The sequence below is a fragment of the Brachyhypopomus gauderio genome, chromosome 5, assembly GCF_052324685.1.
Source record: "Brachyhypopomus gauderio isolate BG-103 chromosome 5, BGAUD_0.2, whole genome shotgun sequence".
Lineage (NCBI taxonomy): Eukaryota > Metazoa > Chordata > Actinopteri > Gymnotiformes > Hypopomidae > Brachyhypopomus > Brachyhypopomus gauderio.
Window position 1 is genome coordinate 1777377 of NC_135215.1, and position 17207 is coordinate 1794583.

The following is a 17207-nucleotide window of genomic DNA, read 5'->3' on the forward strand; positions in this document are numbered from 1 at the left end:
ACCAGCCCCAGCCCACACAATTCTTTTTCTATTTTACTCCATAAAAGAGACCGTTCAGGCAAGCCCCTATAACAATTTCATCCTGATTAAATTCATAATGCTTTAATGGTTTGATTGCAGTTTCTAGATGGTGAAAGGGACATTGTGTGAGAGAAAAAACGCCCGATACACACAGCAAATACATGAAATGTGGTGGTGTGTGGTAGACAGATTACTCTAGGAGCAGGGAACGCTTGTCAGTCATGTGGAGAAATCTGTATTCTTGGTATGCACATCACTGCTTGTACGCAATGGAGTGAAATACACTCACTCTGTTATAGTAGACTGTGAAAGATTCTTGTTCATCTCATGAGGCATCACTATTATGAGACACTGTGTTCAACAAAGCATTAGACCCGTAAAGCCGAAGAAAACTTTGAAAGAATTATGTAACAATCAGCCTAAAGAACTAACAACACATGAGAGCAGGCTGTAATACACATACTAAAACCACTACCGAGGAACGTGACTGTGCTCAGTCCCTGTGTTACACAGCAATCTATGGCCATGGAATCCTGTGACAGCTGTTGCACGGATATTGCAGTACCCTGTTGACCACAAAACGAAATTGTAAACCATGTGATTACCAGTATTTAGACTTGTAAGGTACTGCTGTTCCAATGTACAAGTGGACACCTCCAAGGTGTCAGTGTAGATGGTAGGTGGTGCCAAGCTGTCAGTGTAGACGGTAGGTGTTCGTGTGTGTTTTAGGTTTCTGGTTGATGAAAGCATAACCTAGACAGAATTAAAAAAATAAATTTAGCTCCTTGTAAATTTAGTCTTTGATGATTGTTGATTTAACGCACCCTGCAGACTACCTTGTTCCTCTAAGAGAGCTAAAACACAGAACATTAATATTTATTTAGTTCCTGCTTACACAATATTATGCCAGGTTTCACCGCCACGTGAGAGCGAGTCCATTGAGGTAGTGGTGAACTGTTTTCCACATTTTAAAAGGTGGAACTGTTCGTTTATTTCCATAGTTTGGGCCTCTACTTCTAGGGTCGCCACCTGTCACGTTTTTCCTGGGCTTGTTCACGTTTTTAACAGTCATTCCCAGAATATGCATTCTCCATCCTAAGAATCTTTGAGTAATATCCTGATTTTCAATAGGAAACATCATTTTTTACATGACTGTAGATTTTAAGTGTGACCATGTATGCATGGTTTTCCTGCTGGTGTACAATATCCGTGGGTCTGATGGGGTGCTTGCTTCAGCCTTGGCACCTACTACAGGCACCACTAGATACGCAGTGAAAAGATAATTGAACTGAATCTCCTAAAGCCTTCTACTTAATGATAAAGTTATTCTAGAGGATCGATATACCCACTGAGATGGGTGGCGAGACACAGGAAGAAGATGAGATTTTGTCTACTGGGTCTCACTGGCAAGTCGAAAAAGAAAATGAAACTTTCAACTTATTTTAATAATAATGTCTGGATGAAGAATGAAAATTATACCGACCCCAGATGAACCACTTTCTGCTACCTGGTCCACATCAGTTGAAATTGTGACATGAGGGCGAAACGGCTGTGGATAACCATACTAAAATAAAACACCAGAATCGCCTTCAAATTCAGACCAAAGCAGTTTCATCATTCGTGATCATTAAAGATGCAAAGGACTCATGGATCATTCCCTGGGATTTGTAGTTTTTACAATTTTAGTTTTTTGCTGACCAGCTTACCATGGTTAGCAACATACCCATAAATACCTATCAACTTTCTATAAGAACAAGGTCGATGCAAAAATATTCTGTGACTAATATTGCAACAGAAATGTCTTCAACTAAGAGAGATTCATGTGTTGGCAATATTTAGCAGCAGAGTTACAGGAAGTACAATTGACTGCAGTATGTTCTGATGTGTCCAGTTCTGGCGACACAAAAGTCTTCCCATACATGGTCCAGTACTTCTGTGAAACTCAGGGTGTGAAGTTTGGTTTACCAGATTTTCATGATGACCCCAGTGATCTCGTGAAATCATATTTAAACACATTAGTGTCCATCACTGAAAACAATAGAATCGCATCAGTTAATTATGGTCAGTTAATTATAGTCAGCACAACTCGGTTTTTCAGAAACTCAAAGAAGCGGATGCAAACATTCTGAAGCAAATTAGCAAGTGTCAAATAAACGATACTATGAAAATAGGTAATCACGTCCTTAATTACATGGGTTGCAAAGTGGAGACCTTTGTGTTTTAATGTGCATATTGAATGTGAATTCAGTTGTTCTTCTAACAAAGTGGAAACTCTTAAGGATTTCACAGCTTCTAAAAACAGCAAGATTCTCAGGTGTCTCCATATGCTGCTTGGCTTTCCTGCCAGTGGCCCATTGGATTTATAACGCAGGTCTTATGTGTCCCTCAGTAAGAGGGACTGCCCAAGTATTATCTGAACATTTGTGTGTAGTACACAAAATGTGGACCTGACCCGTTACTGTATGCATCCTGGCATTCATGGATAATGTGATGCAGGAACCCAATTGCTCTGTTAGGAACAGGAGTGGCCATGCAGCTGTGACTGACAACTACTCGGTGATGAACTGATTGCTCAGTCAGCTGATTGCAAGGAACATGGAAAAATTCTACAGCAAAATAACGAAAACCCAGCAACAACAGTTCAGAGGCCATGTAGACAGATTGTTTTGAGAAATCAGTGCTACATCTTGAATAACTTTGTCGTGAACGACAGCACACACACTTGTCTCAACCTTGATGATGGACGGTCCCTCCAGTGGTCTGAGTTGGATCATTCAGTGGACAATCTAGCCCTGCATCGTGATGAAGACTTTGAAGAAGTTGTATGGTGATGTAGTCATCTGGAATTAAATACATGACACCATTCCAAAGGACCTTAGAGAGCTAAAACATGAAAGTGAGCCTATTTTTTTTTCTCTGCAAAGCAACTGAATCCATTGAGCCGTTGAAAGTAGTTGCTTTTTTTCTTTCCGTACCAGTCAACAGTGTGTATGTAGAGCAAACGTTCAGTCGCACAGAGGATGTCTGGGCTGACCAAAGGAACGGACTGTCAGATCCAATGGAGAAGTATGAGCTTTGGTCGCAATGCATTGAGTCCGTCACCCACGGAAGAACAGAGAGCGCTGAGGTCTGCAGCAAAGGGAAATGCCAAATGTAAATTTTAAATTGGGTAACGTGAGACGTACAACAGTCTGTGAGTGAGGGATGCTATGTGGATCAAATGAATCTACATAGGTGGATACAGGACAGGTTTAAGGAAAGTAAATGCGACTGCATCTCCTACAAAGCAAACACACAAACACAGCAAGCAGGTAACATGCTGCTTATTCTCAACAAACATGCTGAAGGTGATTTAAATATTGAGGTTGGTTGTTAGTAGCCTAGAACAAGGTTGAAGATAGAGCAAGTTATCAACTTGTGAAATTTCTCTACAGTGTGATTAAAGATAAAGACTGGGCCTTCATTTTTGTAGACTACATATATAGTTTACTCAGTGGTTATACAATGGAGGCTTAGAGGAGAGAGAGCACAGGACATTGAGGAATGAGATTTCAAAGACCAAGTAACACGAGTAATTAAGTATTATAACATGCCAGTGAATAATAGTGAAACTGTATAATAATGACATTATAAAAGTTAGAATCACAGCTTATAGTCCAAAAGATTAAACTATCTTTAAAAAAAAACCTAAAGATTAAATTAGCTGTATAAAACCCCTTATGGTAATGTAAGAACTGCAATCGTGTATATGAAATTACTTTGAAACGGCTATGTTGGAATGTCACTGATGATGTCGGTGGTAGCTAACGCCTGCAAACACTTGCAGCCCGCAGACCTGTGCGAGAGGGTTAGCGCATGCCCCTGGATTAGCGCGTGCCCCTGGGTTAGCGCGTGCCCCGAGTTCGCGGCCCCTCTCCAAACGGAGCACGGCCTCCCGAGCGCGTCGGGGTAATTAGGGCACTTAGGCCCCCGTCAAAGTCATCTGATGACACTGATGTGGGAGATTGATATTCATGCTCCACTTGCCGCCCTCTCCACCTGAGCGTGGCGTTTACTTTCCCGCGCAATTAGGAGCTGATGGCGGGGAGACGAGGCGCGCGCGGCCCGCCTCACATTTGCATTCGGCCTCACACGTTTAACGAGCTCGGGGCGGGACAATCAACAGCTATTCTGGCCCTTTCGACACGGTCAATTTCATCGATGCGGAAATGAAAGAATTTAAAAGTTCTACCCTTATTGCTGATCAATGGGTATTTGGGGTTTCTGAATAACAAAAAAAAAAAGCTTGACTACTTTATGCGCGGTGTTCAGCCCAGTCAGCCCAACACTCAGTAACTCGTACTGCTGAAAATGCCACGACCTGCGCGCCAGACTTTAAATGTGTAACCTAAGCACAAATGATTGAACTGATTTGGAAGCAATATGGTTGCCCATAAAAAGTATTTAAATTTTCTTCTTTAAAGTATGCAAATAAACTGCAAGAAATATATGTGATGCTATATTATGAAGACTGAATGAGGATAACATAGCGAGAGATCCCCCCCCTCCCCATCGTACATCTTTTACATTGGTGGAACCACAGCGCCACCCAGTGGCAGATATCCGAATAAACTCTTGTATGACCAGTATTAGTGTAAACAAAAATAAATGTGGATAAAGAACTTGAGTCAACATCATGGTTCATATTTTTTTCGTGTTTTAATATCAGTGTATCTATTAAAAATCCCAGCAACCATTGTTATCAAATAAAAACAAAATCTATGTATAAAATTGTATTCAAACATCTACCTTTTGCTACCCAGAGTACAACTAAACGTACTGAATAATTTCTTTAAACAGTCATATTTAACAGTATTTTTATAAAGGCAACCAAAAACAATCCACCCGAATGTGCCAGAACCAAACAACAACTTCTCACTCTTATGCTCCCATCTTATATAGTAATAGTAATTATATAGTATTACATATAGTAATACAATTTGTAATGCAATGTAATTTGTTTTTCTTCACAATAAATTAACACAGGCACATCGTTCTACAATGATGATCCCAAAAGCACAAAGAATTATGTAAAAAAGAAAACAATAGTAAAGCTTAGAGACAACAAGTAAACAAAATTAAATGGTGGGGGAAAAAAAAGTCTGGGCAGCTAATTTCTTTTTTTTTGGTTTGATGACGCATTTTCAGTTTCCATAACACGACTTTGTGTGAGCATCTGAAGAATACATTATATATATGTATGTATGTATGTATACACATACATACATACATATACACACATACATATATATATACACTGCTCAAAAAAATAAAGGGAACACTTAAACAACACAATGAAACTCCAAGTCATCCACACTTCATGTTCAGATAGGAAGCAACACTGATTGTGAATCAATTTCAACTGCTCTTGTGCAAATGGAACAGACAACAGGTAGAAATGAGAGATTTTCAACTGATTTCAAAGATTTTTATTAATTGAGATCTAGGATGTGTTATTTTAGTGTTCCCTTTATTTTTTTGAGCAGTATATATATATATATATATATACTGTATATATATATATATATATATATATATATATATATATATATAGATACACACACACACACATATATGTATATATGTGTGTGTGTGTATGGTTATATAAATATATCAGAGCATAATAAGCTAAAACTGTTATAAAAACATTATTGGTTACAAAAACATTTAATACCAAAAAGAAGTTTATGCATATAAACTTCAATAATTTAAATGATGATAAAAAGAAAATATTCTCACATTGTGTGTTCAGGCCCAGCTGGGGTTTCCACTCCTGCTTTTAGTTTCACATGATTCACTTCTTCCTGCGTCAGTGAAGAAGGCTCTGCTATTCTTCTGTTCCCATACCCAAAAAAAGTATAAATACAACTAGAAAAATGCATATACAGCAGCCACTGCGTTAACTACTTAATAAGTTAGCATGGGCCCATTTACAGTTATGTACAGAGGTTATTTATACATAGAGAGTTTGTTAAATAGAGGAACACTTTCACGAGTGGAGGTGAAGACGTCAGGTGGAATGAAAGGTGGAGTGTGCGTGCGGCAGTTGAGTTGCAGCGTTTGGTCACCCAGCACAGTGAGGGGGCGGTGACGTGACTCCTCTGTGTGTTGGTCGGAGTGGGAGGGGCCTGTGGAGCCCCCTCACGGTTGGGGGCGGGGAGAGGAGAGGCAGCAGACACGAGCAGGCGGCCAGCCGGGGAGGGTGGAGAGGGCTTGGGGGGTTTTTGCCCGAGCACTGCTGAGCAAGTGGCATCCTGGTGTGAGGAGTAGTAAGGCGTTAGCGGCCCAGGTGGGCTGGGCGGGGCTTGCGGCGGGGTCAGTCGATGTCACTAAGGTCGCTGGCAGGCTCATCCTGCACGCGGTTGAGGTGGTTCATGGCCCGGGAGAAGGCCACCTGGACGGCCTTGCGCACGCCTGAGGTGCGGCCTTCCATCATTTTGATCTTGTCGATGGTCTTGTCGATCCCAAGAGGAACCATTTTGGATTTAGGAAGCCATTGCCTGGATAGAGAGAGAGAGAGAGAGAGAGAGAGAGAGAGAGAGAGAGAGAGAGAGAGATACAGAATGTAAAGAGATACGAAACAACAGCATGCGGACACTAAAAGGCCGAGCGGGGCCGATCGTCCTTAAAGCCTCACCAGCTGCGCTTGTTGTCGAAGAAGAGGACGAGGAAGAGCTTCTCTTCGGACTTGTACTGCATCTGTTCCCCGATCCGGAGCACGTCGAGAGGCGGGATAGGAATGATCTCTCCGTTGTGATGGCAGCCAACACGAGGCATGTGTGGGTCGATTATCTATAAGAAACAACGACGCACAGATATTAGTCCTGATGGCCAGACTCCTTTAAAAGAATGAGGGCTTATTATTAAATAGCAAAAATAAAACCATTATAAAATATTAGGAGGTAAAACGCTGCCACCTAGTGGATAGAGAAAATACTCAAATGCCTCCACAAATGTACAACCATCAACCATATAATTGCATACGCTCAATCCGTGTACTTTGTCAAAGAAACCGAGAGACGTGGTCACTTTCACACTCAAGCATGCACGCTCACACTCACCAAGGCAGGGTAGGAGGGGTATCCACTACATTTTGCCCAAACTAGTTTTAGCGGTTCCAGGACCACTGTCGCCGCGCTAGCAGGCATCCAGATATTGCTGTTGCCGACTTCTACGGGAGCGGGAATAACGAGAGCGAAGTTAGGAGGGGTTCACTGCAAACAGAGCAGATCACTTCCAAAGCCGTGCTTAGTGTGGCCAAGCGCGAAACGACACACACAGAACATCGTTCAAAAACCACACAGTACATCAGAATCACACACGATGCAGACGGGGAGGTCGTCCCAGCCGTCCCGTACGAAGGCCGGCAGGCTTCCGCTGAAGTTAGACTTAAGTTTAAAACGTAAAATGTAAATCTACACACTGCTATTGGTAGCCATTACGTTTGCTGGTATGTAATGGGAGCAGATGGTTTATTGTGGTTTATCTCCTCGGCTACAGAACTGGTCAAAAAGCAACAGTGCTAACAGGCCCCGCCCCCTCCCGTCACCCCGCCCACGCCCGCCCCCTCTTGTGCCCCCCGCGCACCGGCAGCAAGACGAGCAGCTTTGGCGAAGTTCCCGTTCTCGATGCAAGCGATGAGCTGGCTTTTGTCGTCCACGGTGCTCCTCCGCACAAGGGCCGGCTTGCCCTTCCCGCACGTGGGGAAGCTGAGTGGGGCACTGCTGAACAGAGGGGTTCACCGTAAACATAGGCGTAGGTCTTCAGTACATCCTACACACCCACATAACATACGCTCCCCAGCAGCACAGTTAGACAACAACTTGGTTGATTGGTTTTACTTTTTAGGTTTATTAAAACTTTCATAAACCGCTGATGCTTAGTAAATTCAAGGAGACGGGGCTAATAAAATGTATACAACTGCAATAAACACACTTCATAGCTTATAGATTTGTTTTAAATGTTTCGGGTTCAGATGATTTTATTCTAGGCAAAGAAAACTTTTTTTAAAAGGTGGTACAGTTTTTAAAAATCTACAATAAGCACTGTTCAGTCTATGGTCATAGCGGTACACTAAAGATAGCCAAATTAGCAGTCATCAGTAACCTTTGGCTTTTAGCTTGAGCAAAATCATTATGATGGAAAAGGACTGTTCCCAGTATGCATGACGCTAAGCACACATCCCAGTTTGGAACGTACTAAGACCGTAACGAGCACGGTGTTCTCCTATGAAAGGGCGTACAGTGGAGATATCATTCCACCCCACCCAGATCATAAAACCCAGCATCCACTGGTTTGACTCCACGCACCATGTACTCATAAATAATGAGGGATACTGAAACGGAACTGAATGAACGCTAAATAAACAAACCACACATTTCTCGAAAGGTCAGCTATGAAATCCAAACAATCAGATAAGACGGCGGGTATAATATAATTAAGGATAGCACATGTGTTACGGTACAATGTTACGCTTAAATATCCCCTTCTTTACTATTTTTAAAGCTTCTGCTAAGGAGCACTTTCTTTTCTATATCTAAAATGTGTATCGTCTTCGTGTTTTAAGAAATGTTAAATCTGCTTTTTATTCAACATGATGCAGGCCATCATTTTTACCTGAATTCCATGAAACAATTTTTTCTCCACGACAGGTTGTCTTTTAAAATGACTTAGCCAATCATATTCGTGGATAGGTTTGGTATCATTTAAAAATTTCTGATACAGGTAACAGCGCCACACCTTGAATTCGATGCCAAAACAAAATGTAGGTTTTTTCCAAAATATTTCTTCACTTCCTGTTTTGAATGAGAGCACACTATCACAAAACCCGATCCACCTCCACTACCCGTTTAGTGTTTCAATTCCTGATAATAATCACAAAATTGCCTTCAAAAGCTGCATTTTATCCTCTGATAACAGCATTTTCTGCACTCTGTCTAGACTACTCAGACATATGTAGACATAAGCTTTGTGACAACAGTCGGAAAAAGCACTATACATACTTATTGCCAATATTCGACACAAAATGGAAGAAAAACTAAAGGGCAAAACTCTGAACTTAGCAAAACCTTTCAAATCGATCAGTTTTACAAAAGCTTATCAAGTTCCAGAGCCCAGGAACTCTTAGGGTTTCAGTTTTTATCATCTTGGGAAATAGACAGAATACACAGGGTTCTACGTACTGCCGTGTTTGCCAAGATCGGTCCACTAACAAAATAATCTAAACTAGGTGTTTACATTATCTGGTGAAGTTAAGAAACCAAGTAAGTGAAGTCCTAACATCCAGGTCCTCCGGTCATAGTGATGAGGTGAACATCTCAGGGGGCTGGCGGATCTCAGACAGTAAAACTATGTACAGCTTTCTTAGTGGAGATGAAGTTAGCACGTTTTCTGTTTTACTGAGTTTGATGTAGTAGCCGGACTTGCTGGATGAAGACACCTGTCACTGCTATCTTATTGTGAGAAGCTTGGCCAGAGATTGGACCTCTCTTGCTGGGAGATATTTGAGGTTCTTTCTAACACAAGGAGCCATGTCACTAACATGTCATTAACAAGGCTTACAGGGAAAAAAAGATATTCTGGGCTTCCAGTTTCTGAGCCAAGAAATAACTTTTTACAAAACCGACACAAATATGTTATGATGGAAAATTCTCTCCCTGAACGAAGGGAGATTTTCTCCCCCCACACCTCGCTCCTCAGTAGCACCAATATGATTTGGCAACTGAATTTTGGAATCCAGACCCAGCCGCAACAGATTTGCAAATAAGTCATCGGTTCTGTAAAAACGTATGCAATCCTTTACTTTCCATTTTCCGAGATTAAAACGAGCTGATTCCACATTAAAATTCAACATATTGCACATGCCGTCTCCGGAATCGCATCGCAAATTGAAACATCTGTTTGAAAGAGCACGACATAAAAGGCTTGCGGATAAAGCAGCTTTCAGAGCGAAGGAAAAGCTAATTGGAGAATGCGAGCGGGGGCTTAAAGAAATGGGACACAGCCGCTCATCTGGAGCGTCTGTCTTGGCCGTGGATGGTGCCTGCCACTAGGGCGCGTGCACAAGCCGGGACGCGGCCCTGAACCGCACACAGCTGGGCTCCGCTTCCCCCGAGCCTTCTGATGGCAGAATAAGACCTTTAAAGACCGAGTGCACCAAAGTACACCGTTATTAACTGTAAACCATTTGGACATTGATTAATGTTAATCATAGCATGACTGGTCTTTCTAAATGTCAAAAACTGGCAGTGAACATTTTGAACGTGGACCGTGTGATCTTACTTGGGACTTTTGCACTACAAAATTACATCACTACCGTGGAAACAACGGTGAGGTCAAATGGCACAGAATGAGCAGAGGTTGCTCTTTTACGCTCATCTGAAACCGGTTCTGCCATTTATATTATGGATAATAAATGACTTGTGTGGCACACATTGTGTTCAAAACGGAGCCCGAGAAGGAAACATGATAAAGAATGTCATCTCAGGATCCCTAATAGTTTTGCTTCTGTCCTACAAGAACTTCCGGAGCACAGTCAAGTCTCACAAGTGCAGGAACTAGTGAATTGTGTGTGTGTGTGTACCTGGAGCTACCCAGCAGGCTGCCACTGGACGAGATGCTGGATTCAGAGGCGTACCTGCGGCGAGGTTCCTGCTGCCTGCTGGGACTCAACTCCGTCTGCTGCTCCAGAACAAAACCATTTGACAGGCCTGAGAGGGGAAGAGAACGAGAGAGCAAGAAAGAGAGAGAGAGAGAGAGTCAACACGCAGAAGAAAGAACCCGAAGCGAGCGCGGCGGAGCCTGCCTGAGGGGGAAGTGGTAGTCTGCGTGCCGGCTAGAGTTAAGAGCGCGTGGAAGTCCTACGCTTCTGTTTGATGATGGCTTCCTGGCCTCGTGCCTCTCTCTCCTCTTAACCATCAGGCTAGCTCTGGTCTCCCTTCTCACGCCAAGGACATCGAATCCACGATCGCGCCGCTCAATTATCTATTTCCGTGGCGTTCGACTCTTCGTGTCCTCGAGCTCCACCCCCTAGATTCTCCCCCCTCCCTTTTCTGGTGTGAAAAAGTGGCTAACCCGGCTACAGCTGTTGCTATAGGTCAGTGCAGAGAACGCTGCATTCCTACATCCAGGTGTCGGGGCACTTGTCGCCTTCTGGGGGCTCACGCTTTTGGACTTACGGAAAAGCACAGACGTCCGCCTGTTTACCGGAGCGGGCCGCTCAGCCAGGGTGGGCGTGGCCACCACGCTGACGTCACCGCCATCCAGGAGCAGCCGGTCTCGGGAGTGTCCGTTGAGGGTCTCCCTGGGGGGGAGGAGGCACTCTTTGGGGTCGTCGGGTCTGCCTGTCTGGAGATGTTCCGAGCTGGGCTCGATGGGCTTCAGCGTAGGGGGCTCACAAGGGCTGTCCATGTCAGCCAGCGGAGGGTGGGAGTCTGAGGGTTCCAACTTCGGAGGGGCTGATCGGTCACCTACAAAAAGAAAAAAGGGTAGGATTCATAGAACTGGCAACCGAGGCAGGATGAACTCGTCACAAATTTTAAGGATAACAGGATCCACATGCATGCAGCCATCGTAGTATGAATAAATCATTGTTATCTACTTTTTGACAGCAATACCAGCATGTTGCTGTCAGGAAGCAGCTGGCATATTTAGCAGCATAGAAGACCATGGAGAAAGACTGTGTGTGTGTGTGTGTGTACACACATCTGCATGTTCTTCACAGAACATAATCTTTCATTTCAAACCACACGCAACCACTATTGTCTAAAAAGGTTACTACTACACTATAACTACTAAAAAGGTTTGCCTACGTTGAATGAGATATTATATGCGCACACACAGTTTCTGTTTGTTTTTCCATCATCAGCCCACATGTGTGGCAAGCTCTAGTTGTATCATGCACTTTCCATAACCACTGGAGGTTCCAGCAGCACTTGACTAAAACTCGCCACAAATCGAGTCTGTAAGAAAAACCTCTAACTGCCCAATGAAACACTGTGGATGCCTCTCCAAAGAGGGCAGACAAATGAGGCCCAAAGCCTCGTTATGTTCAACTGGGTGAGCATCAAGCCCGACTTGAACCAACCTTCCTCGGCCGATCTGAGCTCAGCTGCCAGCCTCCTCTGCTCAACGGTGGGAGTGTACACGTTCCTCAGACTCATCTCCGTCCGCACGTCGCTGATGGCCTTCTTCAGCAGCTTGAGGCGTTTGCTGCGCGACGGGCTGGACTTCATGGCCGTGGTCAAGTCCAGCTTCTCCAGGAGCTCCTTCAGCTGCTCGTCGAGTGACATGTGCTGCCGATTGGCCGGGACCAGCAGCCGGTCCACTGAAGGTGAGAACATGAAGGTGAGCGTAAAATATGTTTCTCCCGCCCTCCCTGGAATAAGCAACACTTATTGCCAACACAGGAATTATTATTTTTAAAAAGCTAGCGCGTCTCCGTACCATCTTCCCAGGAGAAGGGAGTGGACGCTCCAATGTTGGGGAGTTTGGGAGTGTGCATGCCGCTGTCGGACTCGAAGCCCACGTGCTCTACGTGACGCCGTGTCCTCCTGAGCAGGGCCCCACCCTGGTCCCTCAGCCTGACGGCAGCCCGGTAGAAATAGGTGTCCTTGGCATTGTACGTCATGCAGTTGGAAACGATGAGGTTGAAGTCGGCCTCGAACTCATTCAGGTTCTTGTAGCACTGGGTGTCTACGCGTTTCCTCATGGTGGAAAAATCCATGGGGTGCTTGATGTGGTCCAGGTAATCAGGAACCTGAAGGCGACAAATACGCTGTTAACACTTCACTGCTTTAAGAGTAACAAAAGACTCGCTTTTGTTTGTGTCAATTCAACCAATAGAGCGAAGCACTACAAATCTCAAGACCGAGTCGGTGGTTCATTTACATTTTAACACTCACCTCTTTAATGCTCACGGGGTGTGCAAAGATCTTTGCCTGGTCTTTCTCCTGCAACTGGTCCAACACGGTCCTCAGTAAAATGGTAAATGGGGTGAGCTGCAGTTCTAGAATTGACTGCTGGAGTTTCATCTGCACACAGATGGAGAAATAAATGCCACCACCCTTCTAACAAACATTTTAAAAGTAATGTCAATGCTGAGCCTACAAAAACTATACCTATAATATACTATATCCTCTCAGTTGTCAAACACTGGCATTCGTTTCAGTCTTTCAAAAAGAACATTCAAGAGCTTATCTGGGAACTGGAACGATCCAGCGTCTAACCCAACATGGTGTTTGTGCAAATGTGATGGGAGATGGCTGTGGCCGTCATTAAAGTAACGGCCCGACAAGCGTGAGCAAAGCCAGTACCTCCTCTCTTTTGAGCTTCTCTCTTTTCCGGATGAGCTCCAGCAACAGACGGGCTCTCTCGAGGTCGTGCCTCAAGCGCTGCCACTCCTTCAGCTGGTCTTTCAGCGCTCGACTGTCCTCCTCGTTATGCTTCTGGAAGAACGAGTCCTCCATCAGCAATTATGCAGAAACACCATTCAAATGTTTCAACCCAGTGGAGATTCGTTCGAGTGAAGCGTGCCGTGGCACTTGCCAGGGCTGACTTACAGGCTTCTTGGTTTTCTGGGACTGCAGGCAGGAGTGGAGCCGTCGGATCAGAGGTAGACCGTTCCGTGATTGTCTCTTCAAGGTCCAGTAGTTCAAGACCAGCTCGACAAAAACCTTCTTCCTCTGGAGAGAAACTTGATTAAGGATGGTGTTTAACCTGTGAGAGACATGAAGCAATTAGAGAAAGACATTCATGTTCTTCGTTCAGTTCACCGCTTGGCACCAACACTTAACTGCATCTATCGTGTAAGGACTTTCTGATGAAGAGAAACAAACCCCGACGGACCAGTGTGAAGCAACACTTTCACTTCCCCACAACAAAGCCATTACATTCAACCCTTAATCTCTCTTAATAAAGCTCCACACATCAGTTGTGTGGGTGTCGGTTCGCCCCGCTGCCCCTCTGAGGCCTACCTATGTAACGGAAAAGTAGGACCAGACGGTGGGACGACCGGCGCCGGTTCTGAAGTCTTTTTGCTCTTCTTCTTCTCTTTTAGCCTTTTTCTGCTGCTGCTTCTCTTCAGTGTCTGACAAAGTCCATTTTTGGTTTTATTCCTGGAGTCGTCGTATATGGTGAGGGGCCTCCGGACGGAGCCGTTGGGGGAGTGCGCGCCGCAGTACGCCGTCTTCCGCACCGTGAAGGTGGGCGTGCCCGACTCCGTCACGTCTCTGACGGGCTCCATCTTCATGAAGAGGCCGGCCTTCTGCGCACAGCTGACGTGGAAGGCCGTGTAGCAGTTGGCCTTGTGACACTGAATACAGGCTCCCACCCCTTTCTCCTTGCAGAGGTAGCAGGTGAGCTTCCAGCGAGCGGGCGGGATGTTTGCTACGCCGTCGATGGGCTCGATGAAGACCGTGTTGGAGAAGCCCACTTCGGGCACCCACAAGGCACAGACCACGTGTCCCCAGCGGTCGTCTTCCGTCCTCTTCATGGCGCCGCCCTTGTTGGGGCACAGGATGCAGTCTGCAGGCTTGGTGGGGCACTGCAGGCAGTGGCGGCAAAGCCACTGACCCTCTGGGATGTAGGGAACTCCGTAGCACTCCTGGTGCACGGCCAGATTGCACACGTCACAGAAGAGGATGGCGTTGCTGTCCTGGCACTCTCCGTCCATGCAGATGCAGCAGACCGCGTCCTCGTCCACCAGCGAGTGGGGGTCCTGCTGGCCCTGACTCTCCAGGAACGACTCCTTCTCGAACCGGTCCACAAGGAACTCGAAGACGTTGGGAGAGACCTGGCTAAAACCCTCGCTCTTCCTCTTTACATTGACCAGGTCCAGCCAAGCATAGTCCTCCTCATCCATGTCATACTCTACCTCCTCATCCAGCTCCTCCGAGGTCTTCTCCTCGTACTTGTAGTACGTCGGAGGTCTCCGCGGAACAGCTGGTAAATTGTACTCCACGGTGCGGAATCTGGGTTCAGGGAGGGCACCGCTCGCCGCTTGAACCCCTTGTGCGCCGAGGGCGGCGTTCTTCTTCAGTTGGCTGTTCTTGAGCCGCGCTGACCGCAAGGGAGCCCGCTGGGGCTTGTCCGCATTCTCCTTATTGCTGGTGCACTCCATAATCTCCTGGGCCGTGGGGTCATCGTCGGTGATGACCTCGAGCTTGTCGCAGACCCCGATGCGTTGCGTGCGGCCGTCGACCTCCAGCTCGACCATCCTCTGTGCCTGCGCGTAGGTGAGGGTCTCCCTGTTCGCCGAAGGCTGGATGGGGGAAGGAGGCCCGTGCAGCGTCGGCACTCTCTGGTGCCTTGCTTTCTTCCTCATTGTGGACCCTCGAAAAAGCTTCAGAGGGGAAAAGAACGGTAATTAGGATTGAGCAGTATTAATCACCGAGCCGAGATTCTCATAACATTAAAATAAACTACAGTACAACTTTGACGCAGCCTGCACAATTAAACAGTCCACATACTTAAAGATTCCGTCTACAGGGTTTGTGAGTGATTTGCATGCATATATTCTAAATGTCTCACAAGGCTTTTGTTGTTGATAAAATATTTGCAATCAATAGGTGAGACAAAAGTGTCTCCGTGGAGTTTGGAAGTCTATGAGAGAAACGTTTCCCTGCTGTGCGCTGCGTTTTAACAGAAACTGAGGAGTGTACCCACTGCTTGATTAGCACTGAGTGCTCACAACAGGAAGTTATCTTTATCAACTGCCTGCAGCACACTTTACTGTTTTGATAAGCGGCGAGTGAAAACTTAAATCCTTGAACAGTCAGAGAACAGCACCACAGAGTTCCACCGAGCATGTTAACATAGGTTATGCTGTACTCCTCCAGTTAGACATAAATAAGCATGTTGACACTTGCCATCATGCCAACAAAAACCTAATGGAAACCTCAGCTGGACTATAATCTTCACAGACGTCGGTGATGAATTTTAGACACTCAGTCTGAATCTGCAGAGTATATTGAAATGAACGGATGTCACCATACGCCGGCATGGGCTCATCGGCAATAACATTGACAAACATCCACGGATGCATGAGACCAAGAACACTTTCAATAAAGATGACACGAGCATGCGACAGAAGGTGCAAGTCAGAAACAGGGCGTTAAGATGATGGATCTTCTGGCTTTTTTCCCTTACCACCGAGTGGGTGTTGTGGTGGTGGTGGTGGGAAACACTACCACTACAAACCTGAACCCGTACTCATCTCCAGAAGATGTTAGATCACACCGCAGCGCATCTCCTCTGTGTGGATGATGCCAGAGGAACCGAGGAACCCGGCTCGATCTGCTGGAGACCACTCACAATAACAAACATGGCGAATGGCGTCCTACCTCAAGAAGGTGGAGACCTTTAAAGATGGTTCACAGCGGCGCACAGACCCTCCCGTGCTACGGATCTACCGCACATCACACCGAGCACCGTTGCCCGAACATGCAGTGGTTCTTCTGGGGAACACGGTACCTCGGAGTCCCGGCGCTGTGGCCCGAAGACGGAGGCGGCGGTTATCGGCCTGCTCAGCGGCTGGAAGTCCGTACACAATGTTCGCATCCAAAATGCGCAGTTTGAGCGTCACATTGATGAATTTTAATATTTCAAACATTCATCCACATCCCCCCCCCCCCAAAGTCTGTAATTTCTGGAGCGTGCTCAGCAGGGGGACGCGAGGTTTAAAGGACATTCAAAGGCAGGAATATATCCCCCTTCCCTGTAACCATAAGCAGCTGCCGCAAGCTCGGCCTTCCCCCCACAACAATGCGGACGGCTGGGCTACTACCGAACGTCCCACCCGCCACGCACGACGCGGTGACGTCACGCCCGTCGCGCACGGCGTCATGACGTCTCACGTCCGGACCAACACGCAACATTGTTGCCATCGTTAGTTCACACGCGCGCGCGGGCAAATCGGAAGTCTTAGTAGCAAAAAAAGGGGTTTGTAGTCATTAAAATGGATATAGATGTGTGTGTAAAAATTACTACGTTCGTCCAACTTGTATTCTTCATTAGGTTTAACATTACTTGGAAAACTTGGATGTACACAGGACACAAAAAATACTACTTTTGTCGAATATAATAAGTGCCACCCCATTTTTCAACAGTAATAATAGGTTAATTATATTATTGTGGTGATGGTGATTTTG

General features: G+C 45.7%; 1 protein-coding gene across 5 annotated transcripts; it reads right to left on the reverse strand.

The window, feature by feature from the left end:
* Positions 1-5649: 5649 nt before the first annotated feature.
* On the reverse strand, positions 5650-17199 carry brd1a (bromodomain containing 1a). 5 transcript variants are annotated; one of them, XM_077004785.1, is made up of 13 exons: positions 16531-17199; positions 14034-15400; positions 13620-13776; positions 13374-13505; positions 12963-13091; positions 12505-12817; positions 12146-12385; positions 11238-11528; positions 10697-10769; positions 7648-7781; positions 7122-7231; positions 6698-6852; positions 5650-6560 (listed from the first exon to the last, which is right to left on the reverse strand). In XM_077004785.1, the coding sequence occupies exons 1-13, from the start codon at positions 16615-16617 to the stop codon at positions 6377-6379; spliced, it is 3372 nt and encodes a 1123-aa protein (XP_076860900.1). In that variant the 5' UTR covers positions 16618-17199; the 3' UTR covers positions 5650-6376. The 5 variants fall into 5 exon arrangements, with proteins under 5 accessions (XP_076860900.1, XP_076860899.1, XP_076860898.1 ...); XM_077004784.1 differs by having other exon boundaries at positions 7648-7784; XM_077004783.1 differs by having other exon boundaries at positions 10643-10769.
* Between the last annotated feature and the right edge of the window lie 8 nt (positions 17200-17207).

Excerpts from the sequence above, each read along its gene's own strand:
- brd1a (XM_077004782.1), bottom strand. The coding sequence starts at position 16,617 with ATGCGAACATTGTGTACGGACTTCCAGCCGCTGAGCAGGCCGATAACC. Across the intron at positions 12,386-12,504 it reads TCCCTTCTCCTGGGAAGATG|TGGACCGGCTGCTGGTCCCG; the intron begins GTACGGAGACGC and ends TCTCACCTTCAG. Across the intron at positions 7,232-7,647 it reads AGCTGCTCGTCTTGCTGCCG|AAGTCGGCAACAGCAATATC; the intron begins GTGCGCGGGGGG and ends CCGCTCCCGTAG.